The sequence below is a fragment of the Notolepis coatsorum genome (genome assembly GCF_963971535.1).
Source record: "Notolepis coatsorum genome assembly, chromosome: 9".
NCBI lineage: Eukaryota > Metazoa > Chordata > Actinopteri > Aulopiformes > Paralepididae > Notolepis > Notolepis coatsorum.
In genome coordinates, this window is record NC_140173.1 from 52,951,000 (window position 1) to 52,970,137 (window position 19,138).

At 43.2% G+C, this 19,138-nt stretch overlaps 1 protein-coding gene across 2 annotated transcripts in view; it reads right to left on the reverse strand.

Moving 5' to 3' along the window:
• Nucleotides 1-19,138, reverse strand: part of rrbp1a (ribosome binding protein 1a) — an 83,536-nt gene that overhangs the window by 35,850 nt on the left and 28,548 nt on the right. For both annotated transcript variants that reach the window (XM_084321204.1, XM_084321203.1), the window contains exons 6-11: nt 17,872-17,990; nt 16,360-16,513; nt 7,746-7,884; nt 5,852-5,988; nt 3,636-3,774; nt 293-447 (exon numbers count right to left, since the gene is read on the reverse strand). In XM_084321204.1, the coding sequence (XP_084177330.1) occupies nt 293-447; nt 3,636-3,774; nt 5,852-5,988; nt 7,746-7,884; nt 16,360-16,513; nt 17,872-17,990 (843 nt within the window). The remainder of the gene's footprint in view (nt 1-292; nt 448-3,635; nt 3,775-5,851; nt 5,989-7,745; nt 7,885-16,359; nt 16,514-17,871; nt 17,991-19,138) is intronic.

The following is a 19,138-nucleotide window of genomic DNA, read 5'->3' on the forward strand; positions in this document are numbered from 1 at the left end:
ATAAAAATAAATAAATAAAATAAAAATCGATAATGGAGGAACAGCTAATGTTGGCAGTTTCCGACAAACCTTTGTACGAGCAGGTCTTACCACGATGAGATATGAACCGCAAGGCCTGGGGGGCTGTGAGTAGTATGTAATGTTAGCTGAGGTAGCAACAGTAATCAGTGGCACCGCTTGTTCCACCCCGTGCGCTTTCGATTCTCTATGTACACCTCTGCGCCTCGCGTTTGAGCGCAAGAAAAAAGGCGTCTGATGTGATCACAGCCTTACCACAGACAACGAGTTTTACCTGACTGGCCTCCAGCAGTGTGTTGATGGCGGACACCTGCTGCTCCAGCATGCTCTTCTCCTCCTTGGTCTGTTCCAGTTGGGCAGTGAGGGCCTCCACCTGGGCAGACTGCTCCCCCAGCTGAGCCTCCGTGCTCCCCATAAGCACCTGGAGGTCTGCAGGGACAACTCGCCACATCAATCAATCAATCCTTTATTTATTCTCGAAAAGACAATTGAGGTCACCCTCATATTCAATGTCGTCGAGACCTTATAACAATAATAAATATTAATAACCATCTATATTGTACTTTTCACACATGGACCTCAGTCCAGAGTGCACCACAGCAATTAGTATACAATGAACATAGGCATAAAATCAGCACACAATTGACAGAATAAAAAAAAACAATGCATAAATTGCAGACATAAGAATAGGTAACGGAACGTAGACCAATCTCAGTCACTCTTATTGTCTGGGACCAATTTCGGTCACGCCCCATTCCCAGTAAAAAGTGGGAATCTCTAGAATGTGTTTGGGCGACGGTGTTTACTGAAGTGCGGGGGTAGCCTCTCAAGTTGACGATAAACACTTTCTGTTGTCAGTAGATGGCAGCATTGGTTTAAAATTAAAAGGTGAAAATGTTGAAAACTACAACATGAATACATTTCCCAAGACCTTTAGCACAGGTCACAGGTCACTGGGACGCGTCTATTCTTTGACGCGATCTGAACAGCGGTAAACTATTAATGCGACCTCAGTACAGTGACCGCGAATGGTAAACTAATTATCTTAACAAAAGTGCATCATTAGCATTATGTTTGTCGTCTAAACGGGAACATAATGGTACAATTTAAGATTTGAATGTTATCCGCATATAAAGGACAAATAAGTAAGGGATAATGTATAGCTACGAGGTCATTGTCGCAAAATAATTGACCGACAGAGTTTAGAATACCGAGGCGCCTCGCCGAGGTGTTCTAAACGTAGTGAAGGTCAATTATTTTGCGACAATGACCGAGTATAGGCTATACATTATCCCGCTTATTACATGGCTAACTTACTAACAATATACCTAATTCATTTTACACCATCGACAAGACGAGATCAAAATGCAGACGCAGTTGTTCTGTGGCTCTGTCAGCCCAAATAAAGTTATTATTATCGCCGCTGATGCAGTGTGTGTCAGTGGGCTTGATTGCTCCAGCTGCGAACAGCGGTCATTATTGCTCGGCAGCGGTCCGTTATCAAGTAATAACGGACCGCTGCTAGGGGCAACCGAGCGCTATTGACCAATCACAATCAAGCATTTCGGCGAATGTTAAAACGCCATGTAATAAAACATCGTTAATTTGTAAGAAACCTCAATGAAAACGGCGCAGGGTAAATTATATACGCTATTGTTATGAAAATGTGATAGAATCCTATAAAAATGTGGACGCATTTGGTCACCGTGACGTTATATAGACAATAAAAGTAGTGCAATGTAAACATGCAGACTTAAGAATAGGCATAAGTACAATAGTACAATGTCACTCGAAGGCATGTGAACCTCCCCCAAACACCCTCATCATGATGTTACATATTTAATTTTAAAACCAATCTACTGAACTAAGGCTTCAAAAAAAGATACTGGGCGGCTGATTGGCGCAGTGGGCAAGGCGCTCGCCTCCAACGCAGGAGACGCTGGGTTCGAGCCCAGCTCTCGGCGTTGCTACCGGCTGGCCGGTCGTTCATACTAACACAATTGGCAAGTGTTAGAGGGTGGGAAAGCCGGTGGGTGGGGATTTGACGTTGTGGACAGCAACTCCTACAGGTCGGTTTGGTGACGGCGGTGCGACGGAAGCAGGAAGTGACGGGGGCTCCCACGCGTTACTCCTCGCCACTGAGAGTTCGAGCTGCTGCGGTGAAAAGATGCGACAAGCTGCCTCCTCGTGTACCGGAGGGGCTTCTGTCCTCACTACAACCGACCTGTTGGAGGCATAGTCTAGCAACGTTCAAGACAGGGGAGGGAAGAATTGGATATACAAAATTGGGATGGGAGAAAAATAGAAAATGGGGAGAAAAAGTGGATAAAAAAAAAGAACGATACAAGCGGATGAATTCTAACACGTAGGAGAAAATGTGTAGTGTCGCATGACTGTCTGTTCAGCACAAACCTTATATTTTAAGTAGGGATGTCCGATATTATCGGCCTACCGATATTATCGGCCGATATTGGCATACAAATGTGATATCGTAAAATATCGGTATCCGTTTTCAAAAAAATATAGTACTTTTTTTTTTATTTATTTTTTTACATTTATTTAACCTTTATTTACCCAGGCAAGCAAGTAAGAACAAATTATAATTTTATTTATTGTCAAAGTATGCATAATGTTGTGTTAATTACACGACAAGAGATATGTAATGTTAATTACCTGAAATTATTCATTTTGGGGGAGGGGGGGGGGGGGGCCCTGCATATATCGGTATCGGTTGATATCGGTATCGGAAATTAAGAGTTGGACAATATCGGTATATCGGTATCGGTAAAAAAGCCAATATCGAGCATCCCTAATTTTTTGTTTTGCATATCCCATTCATATTTCCCATGGGGATTTAAGACTAACCCCCTAAACTGGAGAAATGCGGATTTAAAACAGACGACTTGACTTCATCACTCAGAGTCTATATGATGACTGGGATATGCTGAGATTAGCTGGTTGAACGACAAATTGCTTTTATTGTTGGGTTTTGCAGTCTATGCGCGGTTCGTCTCCATGCTAATGCTTGCGATATCCCATGTACTCATGCATACGGGCATAATTAGCAATCGCATAAAAGCCTCATCTCTTCCAAGAACCAGGATATTAGCTAGTAGTAACCAGAATATCCATTTGCATTTAAACAAAACAACTCTCCATCAAACACCGGCCCGGCCGCTTCTATACTTTAAGCAAGTGGCTTGGCCTTCCGTGTTCCCGTTTTGAGCTCTGATTGGCCACGCACGTTTCTGGTCATGTGACATGTGCGCCAATCGTGGGAAGGCAAGTTTTTGGACGGTTAAGCTTAGGCGCTCTTTCGAAGTTTGTTAAGGTTAGAGTTCGTCTTAAGAGCATGGCGATAGAAGGCCTGCCCCGATTCCAAACTCTAACCTTAACCAACTGCGAAAGAGTCGCCTAAGCTTAACCAGTGATAAACTTGGCGTTAGGTAGTTTGCAGGCTGTTAGACCCGGAAATAGGTGCAGAACTTGCCGTCCCACGATTGGCGCACATGTCACATGACCAGAAACGTGCGTGGCCAATCAGAACGCAAAACGGGAACGCGGAAGGACAAGCCACTTGCTTAAAATATAGACGCGGCCCAGTCCCTTCCTCTGACCTGAGAGAGCGGAGCCGTCCTGCTGCCCCTGCTCCACGCTGGCCTTCAGGCTGATGTTGCTGCTCTGGGCCGTGCGGAGCTCCTCGCTCACATCCTCCAGCCTCCTCTGCAGTGCCTGCTCGCTCTCCACATGGGCGGCCTAGCGGGGAGACAAACACACCGGGGTCAGTTCACCCTGCAATTCAACCATTATATTTTTTCCTAGCGCCACCATATGGTAACATATAACTTAGGTGTGATGAGACTGTATAATATTGGCTCTTGAAAGGTCACCGGTTCAATCCCGCCACTGACGGGGAGGGTGTATTCCAGCTGGGAGCTGGTGACCGAAGGGTGGCTGGTATTACATCTATCTAAGTGCCCTTTGTGTTAAGTTAACTTTGGTGTTTTGGTACTAGTACAGTTAATACGGTATCACTAACGGTTCTGTTAGCCTACTTCTACTGCAGCCTTTACGGTAATCTGAGCAGAGGGGAATGCGCGCTGTTGTTGTACTTCACTTGTTGAACTGTACGGAGGCTGTGGCCACTATGCTGTTGAGCGTAAAATAAACTGGAGTACAAATAAAACAGAGTCTTATTTGCAGACTAACACTTTGGTCTATAGTCATTTAGCTTTGCTTATTTCAATCCATTGATGAATTCTTTATTTATTTTTTTACAACTATAGGAAGTTAACAGGCGACACGTTTTAAGCTGAAGCTTTTCAGGCAACACGTCACCAGACAGACTGCACCAGGCAACACGTCACCAGACAGACTGCACCAGGCAACACGTCACCAGACAGACTGCACCAGGCAACATGTCACCAGACAGACTGCACCAGGCAACATGTCACCAGACAGACTGCACCAGGCAACACGTCACCAGACCAGACAAACTGCACCAGGCAGCGCGTCACCAGACAGACTGCACCAGGCAGCGCTTCACCAGACAGACTGCACCAGGCAGCGCGTCACCAGACAGACTGCACCAGGCAACACGTCACCAGACCAGACAGACTGCACCAGGCAGCGCGTCACCAGACAGACTGCACCAGGCAGCGCGTCACCAGACAGACTGCACCAGGCAACACGTCACCAGACCAGACAAACTGCACCAGGCAGCGCGTCACCAGACAGACTGCACCAGGCAGCGCTTCACCAGACAGACTGCACCAGGCAACATGTCACCAGACAGACTGCACCAGGCAACACGTCACCAGACAGACTGCACCAGGCAACACGTCACCAGACAGACTGCACCAGGCAACACATCACCAGACAGACTGCACCAGGCAACATGTCACCAGACAGACTGCACCAGACAACACGTCACCAGACAGACTGCACCAGGCAACACATCACCAGACAGACTGCACCAGGCAACACATCACCAGACAGACTGCACCAGGCAACACGTCACCAGACAGACTGCACCAGGCAACACGTCACCAGACAGACTGCACCAGGCAACACGTCACCAGAAAGACTGCACCAGGCAACACGTCACCAGACAGACTGCACCAGGCAACACGTCACCAGACAGACTGCACCAGGCAACATGTCACCAGACAGACTGCACCAGGCAACACGTCACCAGACAGACTGCACCAGGCAACACGTCAACAGACAGACTGCACCAGGCAGCGCGTCACCAGACAGACTGCACCAGGCAACACGTCACCAGACAGACTGCACCAGGCAACACGTCACCAGACAGACTGCACCAGGCAACACGTCAACAGACAGACTGCACCAGGCAACACGTCAACAGACAGACTGCACCAGGCAGCGCGTCACCAGACAGACTGCACCAGGCAACACGTCACCAGACAGACTGCACCAGGCAACATGTCACCAGACAGACTGCACCAGGCAACATGTCACCAGACAGACTGCACCAGGCAACACGTCACCAGACAGACTGCACCAGGCAACACGTCACCAGACAGACTGCACCAGGCAACATGTCACCAGACAGACTGCACCAGGCAACACGTCACCAGACAGACTGCACCAGGCAGCGCGTCACCAGACCAGACAAACTGCACCAGGCAGCGCGTCACCAGACAGACTGCATCTTGAGACAATTATTGTGGGAACCCTTTTTTCCCCCCTCACAGTTTACTAGCGATTCCAAAATGTTATGGAAAGCACTCCACTCTCTTCCATAGGCTGCAATAATAGTTCTAGAATTCCTTCAGTTTGAACAGTCACTGCAGACAAAAGGTTTTACCTGGCGGTCGTCCTCCTCCTCCTCCTTGCTCTGACTGGCCTCCAGCAGTGTGTTGATGGCGGACACCTGCTGCTCCAGCATGCTCTTCTCCTCCTTGGTCTGTTCCAGCTGGGCAGTGAGGGTCTCCACCTGGAGGGCTGCAGGGACAAGGATCACAGTCATCAACTCAACCAACTCTCAACTGTATGATATTTGACGTTTACTTTTAACCCTTTCACTACCACACTACAGAAGGTTAACCTTTCACTACCACACGACAGACAGTTAACCGTCTGTCGTGTGGTTGTGAAAGGGTCAACCCTTTGTCGTGTGGCAGTGAAAGGGTCAACCTTCTGTATTGTCACAGTGAAAGGGTTAACCCTTTGGTAGTGTGGTAGTGAAAGGGTTCAAACACGATCTAAGGTCCCGACTAAGGCTTAAGATTTCACAAGTTTGATATTTCGATTTAGTCCAATTATTTCTATTTAACGTGTTGTGTAATTCCCGGTTTAGCACACACCTTATATTTGCGGAATGTGGCGGAAATGCTGATTTAAGACACAAAACTGACTATATGACTTTGTTACTCTATGTGTGATCGCGATATTAGCTGGGTTCACACCTTATACCCTTTACAGTTGGATTCCACGATCTGTTCCGTTGCCATGTTAATGCTTGCGATATTCCATGTACTCGTGCATAAGATAAGATAAGATGATCCTTTATTAATCCCCTTGGAGAAATTCGGGTGTCAAAGCAGCATGGGGGGGGGGGGGGGGGGGGGTACAGAGCTTCACATTCCTTTTTTATTTTTTTTATCCACTTTTTCAATTTTTTTCTCCCATCCCACCGGCATCACCAAACCGACCTGTAGGAGTCGCTGTCCACAACATCAAATCCCCACCCACCGGCTTTCCCTCTAACACTTGCCAATTGTGTTAGTATGAACGACCGGTAGCAACGCCGAGAGCTGGGCTCGAACCCAGCGTCTCCTGCGTTAGTGGCGAGCGCCTTGCCTACTGCGTCAATCAGCCGCCAGAGCTTCACATTCCTATACAGTCCAGTACCTATATACAGTATAGATACAATATAAAATATAAATACAAATAGTCGCTGGCGGAAGAAAACCTTGTAACTCCAAAAACCCAACTTTTCAGGAGATGGAAAAAAACAAACACAGATTTGAGGGCGAATAGAGTTACGAGGTTTAGACAGAAGATCGGTTTAATGCTTTCCCATTGTTTAAACTTTGTAAAACCACACACATATGGAGAATGATCTACTGAATTGATTTATAAAAAATTAAATAAATTTAAAATAGAGTTACAAGGTTTTCTTCCGCCAGCGACAACAATATAATATAAAAGAAAAGTACAAATACAAGATATACAAGTCCATACGGGCATATCGATAATCAGGATATGAAAAGAAACACCTCATCTCGCCCCAAGATCTTAACCGGGATATTAGCTAGTAATAGGGATGTTCAATATTATCGGCCTACCGATATTATCGGCCGATATCGGCATTAAAATGTGATATCGGAAAATATCGGTATCGGTTTTCAATTTTTTTTTTTTTTTTTTTACATTTCTATAACCTTTATTTACCCAGGCAAGCAAGTAAGAACAAATTCTGACTTTATTTATTGTCCAAAGTATGCATAATGTTGTGTTAATTCCGCAACAAGAGATATGTAATGTTAATTACCTGAAATTATTTAAAAAAATTGGGGAGGAAACCCTGCATATATCGGTATCGGTTGATATCGGTATCGGAAATTAAGAGTTGGACAATATCGGTATATCGGTATCGGTAAAAAAGCCAATATCGAGCATCCCTAGCTAGTAACCAGAATATCCATTTGCATGTAAACAACTCTCCATCAAACACCGGCCCAGGCCCTTCCTCTGACCTGAGAGAGCGGAGCCGTCCTGCTGGCCCTGCTCCACACTGGCCTTCAGGCTGATGTTGCTGCTCTGGGCCGTGCGGAGCTCCTCGCTCACGTCCTCCAGCCTCCTCTGCAGCGCCTGCTCGCTCTCCACATGGGCGGCCTAGCGGGGAGACAAACACACCGGGGGTTGGGATTGGGGTCAGTTCACACAAATACGAGATATACGTTTTCAATTCACTCAAAGATAAGTGTGAAATATCTTTAACCCTTTCACTGCCACGGCGACCGTCGGCTGTGTGATAGTAAAGGGTTAACCTTCTGTTGTGTGGCAGTGAAAGGGTTAACCAGCTGTCGTGTGGCAGTGAAAGGGTTAACCGTTTCGGTAGTGTGGCAGTGAAAGGGTTAAAGGACAGTCAGTCGTAAGCAAAAGGGTTCTTCCGTGATATATGATGAAACAAGTGAAAATACATTCTCTATAATTAGTAAAGGAATTGAGGTTTACACTTTCTACATGTCCTGAAATCACCCCATCTCTGGGATGTTCAGCGTGTCAAACAGCAGGGGGCAGCAGAGTGTCACTGGATTATCCTACTTGTCTGGATGTAAAGGAGCAGGTGGATAATATGAACTCATACTGCTTTGTAAGCAATAGAAATACACAAAATGATCAACACCTTAAAGTAATAATCTCTGATATTAGCCCTCTATCGTCAACTCCTATAACTGATTCTACATGTATTTTTTTTTTTTACATTTGCTGTTCGTGGCTGTTGTACACACGGGTGTCTGGTAGGACATTGGTCTACTTAACAATAGACTCCCCTTCCACCTGATGGACGCATATCTGTATTATTATTATTTATATACATATAGAATTGCTCCATATGGATTTGAATATATCATGCTTTTAAGTACTGTCGTTTTAATGTAGTTGGTGTTTTTTATAGTTCTCTTTTTTTTTTACTGTAGTTTTAATGTAGTCTGTTTTTTTTTTATAGTGGCGAGTGTCTATGTATTGTGACTATGTTTGTCTTTTAACCACGGCACAAATGAAGTTCTGAAAGGAAAACAAAGTAGTTTGAAGTGAAGTTGAAAATCACCCGGTGCACAGGAAGTGATGCGTGTCATGTCAGCAGTTACACCACTGAGTAGTTACTAGTTAGCATGAATTATTTATCATTTATTTATTCGTACATGGAATTACCACAGTCCAACAGTACATATTAATATAATCCACCAAATTCCATGGCCGAAAGGAACAGGAAGAAGAAAAATTCTTATATATACCTGCCCCTACACACATACAGCACACCGATAGACTTATTACGTAAAACCAAAATGTGCACAAATGGAATCATCAACACAACTAAATTAAATCAACATAAATAAAGCCATTTTGTGTATCCATCAGTCAAACTACATATTTAGGTTCATTCATTTATACACACACATGTATCTATACATTTATATAATGTATTATTCTATATTATACTTCTATATAATTTAAGGTGGTTCGTGCAAATTGGTCTTAAAATTGAATCTGGAGAGGGAACGAACAACTTCTGTATATTTGCTGGTAATACTCTGCATTTTGCTCTAAACAAAACTAATAAAGTCTGTATTTCAGCTAACTCTTTAAGTTTCAATAGTCTGGATAATAATAATAATTATCAAGATGGAGAGCAAGTCCATTTCTTTTTTGCTACGCGACCCACTGTGAAGCACTTTCGTTGACAAGTGTCATGTTTAAATGTGCTATACAAATAAATTTGATTGATTGATTGACAGCGCAAAAATGCAACAGCAATGACCGCTCATCACCAATAGATGTTGCCAAAACAAACAGAAATGAGGATTTTACCATTTTAATCTCATCTGGAAATGCTTTATAAACAGCTGAAGTCATTGAGGACATGCAATCGTAATTTTTTTTTATAGCTTATTTATAGTATTCTGGGCTAATATACTCCATATGCCTGCTGAGTGCTGCTACACAGCATGATCCTCCAGACACAACAAGTCCATTGTTCATGAACCACATCCCGTCTCCTTCAGCTTTTAGTAGTTTGTAGCCAAAACAAAAAAGAGCAGAGTAGAGGAACTGAGGATATCAGACGCATTGTTTGTTTTTGCTTAATGCGATAAATGGTTGTTTGGCCAGGAGTAGTCCACAGCGTTCAAACAGAGTTTAAATCAGAAAGCTTAGTCTGGTCCTCAACTCGTCACAGTTCAGGCAAAAAGACACATTTTTGTCTTCATTTCGTCTGTGTGGCCGACAGTGTGAAGACCACAGTAGTTGTACTGGGCAGCCCACAGGTGTGAATGTATGTGAACTGTGATAGTGTGAATCAGGGTGTTGCTGAAAAAGAGCATTCATGCTCACAGAACCTACCCTGGGTAAATAAAAGGCATTATGTATTTAAAACATTTTTAAATAAAAGTTTATTTGTATTACATTATGGGTGATTAAAGAGGATTTGAACATGATGTCAAGCCAAAATTGCCCCTATGATTCAGGTCCATTTAGCAATGATGCATTGGCTAAATACTTTTGATATTTGAACAGAAATGAGCTGAGCCAAGAATTCCAGTCTCATCAGGACCGAAGGCTACCTTCAAATCAAAGAGACATCAGTGTTTACTATACATTAGTTTATAGAGTTTTATAAATAAATAAATAAAAATGTTATCGATGCATGTGCAGTCGAGTGGGAGCTCACAGAGCTCACATGTATAATGTCTACAGAACTCATTTACTTTGACACATTCTCCAAGCTGAGGAGGAAATAGCACATTAAAAGTGCTTTGAATCTGCACACTTTCTTCCGACCAACTCTGCTGCCCTTTTGCGCGACCCAATCGTGGAAAATACAGAAGATTTAATAAGAAAGTAATCTCCTAAAAGCCTATATTGACTGTTGGCCTGAGTCGTTGCGTAACCCGTTGAGACCTTTAAACTGAAAGGGATATTAGTTAATGATTAAACAAAACAAACACACGATTGATTGTCAGGAAATGCTGATTCACTTGCTCAACATGCTCCACCGTCATAATAAAGAAAGACACTGTGATGTCGCGTACGGGACAGACGATGTCACGAATGGCGTACAGCGTGCCACGTCTGGAGGTCATGTAATGCCGGCGTGGCGCCGGCTGCCGTTTTACGGACGGCTTCTGACGGGGCTGCGGTGGAGCGATGCTTGGACATGCATTCCTGCTGCTGTTGAAAAGCACTTCACCCGCAGACGCATTATCTTGTGGCTGTGTTCCAGCCTGGCCCAGCCCAGCTCAGGCCTATGTGATTATAGCCGCACAGAGTGCCGTTAAAGACGAGGTCTGGGCTTGAGCATTAAGAGAGAGACCCTGAGAACTAGAGCAGGGGTTCCCAAAGTGGGGGTCGCGAGCCGCAGTTTAATGCAGTCAGGCCACTGAACTTAGAAGCAGGCCAGGCCAGTGTTTCTAGTTGCAGCAGCGCAATAGTTAGATAACCTAGGTGGGGAACGGCTCAGTGGCCTTGTGGGTAGAGTGTCCGCCCTGAGTTCGGGAGGCTGGGAGTTCAAGCCCCGGCAGAGTCATACAAAAATGGTACCCATAGCCTCCCTGCTTGACACTCAGCATCAAGGGTTGGTTTTGGGGGGGGGGGGGGGGGGGGGGGTCCTTGCGACATACTAGCGTCATGTCCAAGGGGTGTACTTGTACATCAAGCTGCCTCACGCTACGGAAACAGGAGATAGGCTCCTGCCCCATGTGCCGTTACGGCTCGAGAACCATTGGTTCTCAAAGGCAAAACTTCTAGGTGGGGAACAACCAGGAGATCACTGTAACTCACACAAGTTGGAGAACTCTCTCTCTCTCTCTCTCTCTTGCTCTCTCACACACACAAAGGGAGCCGCATGTGATTGGTGGAGGCGGGACCCTTACAAAAAACTGTTGTTGCTAATCATTGACACATGCTAGCCTGTAATAATCCCCCCCCAGAATAATCTACTTTGCATTTGATATATTGCAAATATATGCCATCACACACACTGGCATTTAAAGGGTTAGAATTATAAAATGAATATGTGGTGTTATGATCAGGGCTGAAGTTGAATAAAAGATTGTATTTTTTTCAATTCGACATTACAAAAAAAACAGAAAATCCATCAAAATCAGTGTTGTTGCTACTTGCTAATCATACATATGCTAGCCTGTTTAACAATAATTTGTGATGCCATCAAACACTGGCATTTAAAGGGTACAAATAAAAAAATTCCTGCACCAGAATGAAGGAAATTAAGTCTTTGTAACAAAAATGTTCCTGGTGGGGGACCCCCAGACCCCCTGCTTAAAAACAATAGGGGTGTTTATTGATTTAAAAAAGGCATTTGATACCTTAGATCATAATATTCTAATTTCCAAATTACGTTCATATGGTGTGAGAGGAATGGTTCTTGAATGGTTGAGTAGTTATCTCCACAATAGGCAACAATATGTGCAGTTGGCAGATGTCAAATCTGAGCTCATGAAGATTGAATGTGGGGTACCGCACGGTTCGGTTTTGGGGCCCAAACTCTTTCTTTTATATATTAATGATATTTGTGATGTTTCAAAACTATTAGAGTTTGTCTTGTTTGCTGATGATAAAAAAAAAAATTTGTTCTGGAAATAATTTAAAGGAACTAGCTGAATATATTGTGTATGAAATGACAAAGCTAAAGAAATGGTTTGATGTAAATAAGCTATCACTGAATCTGAAAAAAAACAAAATTTATGATTTTTGGCAATCGAAAACTAGATGAAAATATAGTACTGACCATAGATGGAGCTGATATAGAGAGAGTTAATGAATTTCGTTTTCTTGGTGTGATTATGGATGATAAATTAACATGGAAATCGCACATAGCACACGTTAAAAAAAAGATGTCCAAGAGTATTTTTGTTATGAATAAAGTAAAGGATGTGTTAGAGTATGAGGCAATGAGAACACTCTACTGCTCACTCATCTCACCTTATATCAGTTATTGTGTTGAGGTATGGGGGAATACTTATGGGACAAATATAAAACCATTATATATACTACAGAAGAGGGCTGTACGAATCACACATAAAGTGAGTTATCGAGAACACACAAATATATTATTTATTAAATCTAGAATAATTAAACTTGAAGACATGGTTAAGTTTCAAACAATGTTAATTATGTTTAGGGCAAGAAATAATACACTGCCAGAAAAACTACAAAATCTTTTTCATTTAGAAAGTGAGTTTAGTAGGAGAAAATAAAAATTTAAACATCAGTTTGCACGTACCACACTTAAACAGATTTGTCCTTCAGTTATTGGTGTAAAGTTATGGAATTCTCTCCATAGCGAGCTTAAGGGATGTAACAGTGTTTATCAATTCAAAAAAATTTATAAAAAAAAAATATTTAGTCAGTATGAAAACCAAAATGTGATCTGAATAGTGAGATCTTTTTTTTTTCTCTTCTTTCTTTTCTTTTTTATTCTTTTTCATTATTATTGTTATTATTTAAATGTTTCTTGTTTAACTGTGGATTGTGTTTCTTTTATAATGGTATAAATGATTATTTGTGTAAATAAGGTTATACGCAGACCATTAAGAAAATACATGTTAGTTTAGGAATAAGGGGCAGGTAATTATAAGATTTATTCTTCTTCCTGCTCCTTTTGTCCATGGAATGGCTATTTATGATTTTTTAATGAAGAAACTATGATTGTATTATTCCATGTGGCAAATAAAAACTCTGAACTGAAATGAAAAAAGTGGCCTGATATTTTGCACTATATTTCCTGGCCTGAATGATTTCCCCAGTCCGGCCCTGGTTAAAAGCCTACAATGCTTATTAGTGTGTGTGCGTTTGAACGTTTGCATGTTTCAACCATACATTTCCATTTATAAAAAAATAATAAATAAAATATTATCAATTTTTTTTACCTCCTATAATAGGGGGGGGGGGTCGCGGCTCTCTGACACCGTTATTTGGGGGTCGCGGCCTGAAAAGTTTGGGAACCCCTGAACTAGAGGACAGGTGGGCCGAGAGGCCTGGGTTCGACCATTAAGAGAGAGACCCTGAGAAATAGAGGACAGGTGGGCAGAGGCCTGGGTTCGACCATTAAGAGAGAGACCCTGAGAACTAGAGGACAGGTGGGCCGAGGTCTGGGCTCGAGCATTAACACCATCAGTGCCGGCCTCGTTTACCTTTTTACCCTGTTGAATGCCATCATCCGCTTCAATATTAGCGTTAAAAACGCATAATCTATGTTTTAAATTATGGCTATGTGTCTAATCTGCCCGTCGCTTATCAATGACTTGTTTGCAGTCAACATTGTCGAAACGGATATATTTTTTTCGGTTCATATCCTTTTTATAGCATTTCGAAAAGCTATCGTTCTCTCGAAGATTTTCGGAAAATTTAAAGATTCCCCCATAAACGGCATTTAATTGAATATTCTCGAATACACTAGACACGTTGTCATTTGTCGGCCTATTTATGAATCGTTTTCAAATAAATGCTAGATTATCGATAGTATATGTGTACTTATGCACGCTATAGAGGCGGGCTGAAAAATCTATTATCCATTTCCTCAAGATCACACACACACACACGGCACATGCTGATATCTCAGTGAATACAGCTCTGATTATCCTAAAACTGGTAACATAGACTCCTTACCTTAGATCAGATGTTCTCCAAAAAGATTATTCCAATTCCTGATCGCCATTCCAAATATCGATCGCGTTTATTGATTGATTATTGGCTGCTGTAAATATATATTCCACGCTGCTTTCCAACTCGCGATCAGATCATCATCAGACGGCTCGCCAGCACAATGGAGCCAGTTGGCTCCCCCCACAGGGATCTCCCAGTATAGTCGACTGACCTGCAGTTACACAGGGATAGACGATAGGGGGCGTTTTTTCCCCATCTAAGCCCCTAGAGGGTCTGCTGTACCAACGGGAGACTCTGTTGATGAAATATGAATTCAGATCACTAATAAAAAAATCAAACGACAATACACGTCGTCGGCACTCAACGGGGGGCATGATAAGACGACAATACACGTCGTCGACATTCAAAGTGTTAAGAGAGAGACCCTGAGAAATAGAGGACAGGTGGGCAGAGGTCTGGGCTCGAGCATTAAGAGAGAGACCCTGAGAACTAAGTGGCTGTACAGAAACAGCATGGAGAATTCCATTGATGATGCATTAAAACAAGGCTAGAATAAAGTTGAAATTCACATGAGGAGTTTTAACATGCGTTTAGATGTCCGGTGATATCCTGTTAATATTCAAAAGCTCCCGTTTTACAAGTTGGCACACGTACATCATCATATTGACCTTGGATTAATAGGAACCCAAGGAGGACAATACACTACATGAAGCATTATGTGACACTGTGAGAATATATATATTTAATTTAGTTAGTTAAATTATAATGACCAAATTGTTTATACTGCTGTGTTTTTTTTTACTACCTGTACCCCCCACCCCCCTTCCCCCATGCTCAGTGTATTTTTACTGTATTTATTTCTGTATATTTTATTTCATTTTTTTCTATTTTACTCTACTCTTATCCTAGGCAACTTGATTGATTTGTGTTATTATTCTAATTCGTGACCTTTCCTGTCTAAATGTTTAAATGTTGAGCGATTTGCAGTGTCAAATTTCCCATGGGATAATAAAAGTATTTCTATTCTATTGTATTCTATATCCTGTTTTTAAACATCCAGACGAGCTCATATCCCAATTACAAGAAGTGTGACTGAGATACTTGGAATAATAAACCCAACATTATACTGTACAGGATACTGAAACATGTATACAGCTTATTCCCTTTACTTTTGTTTCCACTGTGGCTAATAAAAAACACTTATCTCCATCTTATCTCCATCCTTATCTATCCATACAGGGATATTTATGAGCACGATATGAAGATCATATAAGCAGCCGGTCACAAATAAGAACCGAGTCGTTATCTTCTAGATTACTGTATCTGCATGTAAGCAAACTCAGTTATATGGATGGTGTTTCCTTGAATTATTTTTAGTAGTGGTGACTGGGGGGTAATTTAGTCTCTTTCCATGCCCGTCCCCGTTTTAATCTCACTTTTCTATTACAGTAAAACAGTTCTTGATTCTGTTCAATTGCATTGTAATAAACAAACCAATGCTTATGCTTTTGGGAGGAAATTGGGCTAAATTATGATTTTTATTACACATTTTCTGTAGCAATGGGATGGCATCTTTCTATGGTGGCCCGAGTGAATATAAATCAACCACTTATATGGCAAGGAAACACAGTCATATGACAGCGTTCCCATGAGGCGGCCTACCCTGCAGTGCGGGTAAATAAGAGAGCTTGCTCTCAGGTGCGTCATCACCATGTACACATTAAGCCAGCGGTTCTCAAACTACGGGTCGCGACCCAAAGTGGGGTCGTGGGTAGGTGACAGTGGGGGCATTAGCAAGTACATTTTCTTTTATGTTCTGGCAACATACTTTGTGGCTGTAATAAAATGTTCTAATAAATATGCACAATCAAGTTCAACAACGTGTTCTTTTATTTTGATATTCCTTAATTCCACATTGAAATTACGCGATACATTAAGTGTGGGGTCGCCAAAAAAACTGACCTGCAGCAGGGTGAGCTGCTTCTCCGTGGCGGAGACCTTGGCCTCCAGGCCCCTCTTGACCCGCTCGTCAGCCTGGAGACTCTCAGTCTTCTCCCCCAGCTCCTTGGTCAGCTTGGTACAGTCCTGATGCAGCTTGGCCAGCTCCACATTCTGTCTGAGGAAGCCAGAGAGGAAGTGAGTCAGGACACGACTACACGCCTAACACGAGGGTTCCAATGAGATACCTTTTTATTAGGCTGATACGTCAGTGGATCCGTCGGTGTGGAATTCTCTCACCGCACCTGTCCAAGGTCGTGTATCCCATGCATTGATTTATTTGTGGCGACCCACCCCACAATATCAAAATTAATATAATAACCCATTAATAAACTTCCTCGACTTGCATGCACAGTCCATTCCACTGCTCAAGTGAGTGTCTGGCTTGTTGCCACTACAAATAACCTGAGGGACACACTGATGCACTAAAGTCAGCAGGATGCCAGTCATTATAGATCGGATAGACCTGGTGGTAAATGAGACCTGCAACGTCACAGGTTCTCTCCCCCCCCAATACCCAATGTGTCACTGTCCGTTCCATGTCGAGGTGTCCTTGAGCAAGGCATTAAAACGCTAAAACCTAATCTCTCACTGCGAATGTTGTAGTGCGTTTCTGGGCACACCATACGGACTCTGTTGGCAGTCGGTCAAAGGTCTTAGCTACTAGAGCCCTTCCCTTTCCTGACCCAGCGAGAGCGCTCCCCTCAGCAGGCCAGTACGACCATCTGCATACCACACAACCCAGCCCGCTGCATGATGAAAGGTCATGAAATGAAAACACCTTCTCCACACTGCTTTTAGATAGCCAGTCATCAGACTCCTCCACACTGCTTTTAGATAGATAGCCAGTCATCAGACTCCTCCACACTGCTTTTAGATAGATCAGCCATCAGACTCCTCCACAGTGCTTTTAGATAGATAGTCATCAGACTCCTCCACACTGCTTTTAGATAGATAGTCAGTCATCAGACTCCTCCACACTGCTTTTAAATAGACAGCCAGTCATCAGACTCCTCCACACTGCTTTTAGATAGATAGTCAGCCATCAGACTCCTCCACACTGCTTTTAAATAGATAGTCAGCCATCAGACTCCTCCACACTGCTTTTAGATAGTCAGTCATCAGACTCCTCCACACTGCTTTTAGATAGTCAGTCATCAGACTCCTCCACACTGCTTTTAAATAGATAGTCAGCCATCAGACTCCTCCACACTGCTTTTAGATAGTCAGTCATCAGACTCCTCCACACTGCTTTTAGATAGTCAGTCATCAGACTCCTCCACACTGCTTTTAGATAGATAGCCAGTCATCAGACTCATCCACATTGCTTTTAGGTAGCTTTTAGTACACCTGTGTTTTCCAGAGGGGATTAATAACTAAAAAAATTACAATAACAGACCTGAGTTACTGTGAACTCCTCGTCCCGGGACCCAGTGGTCCAGAATGTCGTGTCCCTACCCAGAGGCAAACACTCACTTGCTCTCGGCCTGGCTGGTGGCCTGGTTGAGGGCGTCGCGGAGGATGGAGTTCTCCTGCTGCAGCCGGGCCAGCTGGGCATTGGGTCCTTTCTCCAGCTTGTCCTGCACGCTCAGGATCTGAAGACCAAGGACAACCAGCACATAGTCACATAGTTACCCTAACCCTACAGGCAGGATGGACACACCGTGTTGGAGGGATGAAGAACAGTACATGTAGCTTCGATTCCCGTGTCGGCGATGATGAAAACCCAACAATGCTAGTAGTGATTCAATAAATTATCAAAAATTACTATAATAATTACCAACTTCATAATCACTGCCGTTTCATATTTTGAAAACCATGGAAGTGAATGAGCAGCTTACCGGCTACAGTTTAAATTACATATTGAAAAATGGAAAAGAAATGCGACTCATGTCACCGTGCATCTTTACAAGACAATCAGGTCACACTTTTTTTTGTATCCACTTTTTCAGTTTTTCTCCCATCCCAATTTAGTCGTGCCAATTCCCCCCTCCCCTGTCTTGATCGTTGCTCGCATGTGCCCCCCACTGGTCGGTCGTAGGGAGGGTTGAAGAATCTATCGCATGTCCCCTCCGATACATGCAGAGTCAGCCAGTCACTTCTTTTCACCTGCCAGCGCGGACTCTCATTGGCGAGGTGTAACGTGTGGGAGGCTCACACTACCCTCACCATCTCCTGTCCTTACTGTGCAGGCGCCCTGACCGACCTGTAGTAGTCGCTGTTTGAGTCAGTATGACGGCCGGTCCAAGCCGGCGGCAACGCTGACAGCCGGATTCGATACCGGTGTCTCACGCGTTGGTGACGAGCGCTTAGACCGTTGCGCCACCCAGCCGCCCCGATTTGTCACACTTTTGAGAATAAGAGTACTGATCTAGGATCAGTCCTCCTCAGGTGACATGAATCTTTAGACAAGACAGACAATCTGGGCCCATATTGATCTTGTTTTTTTTTTATATAAATGTTATTATTATTATATATGAAAGAATAAGAGTAGTGATCTAGGATCACTCGACCCAATCTAGTCTCAGATCAGCACTCCTACTTCCAGATGCCTGATGAATAACAGCTATTTGCCGTATTCACTTCGCCGCCATCCTCATTTTCATATGAGCTGTAATCTAGAATACTGTACCTGCATTTAAGAAATTAGCGCATTTCAATGAGCAGATGACTAATTCACTTCCATACATTTCATGTGTTCTGCCTTTTGCTTTGACCTTTTGGTTTCTGAGGTGGCATTTTT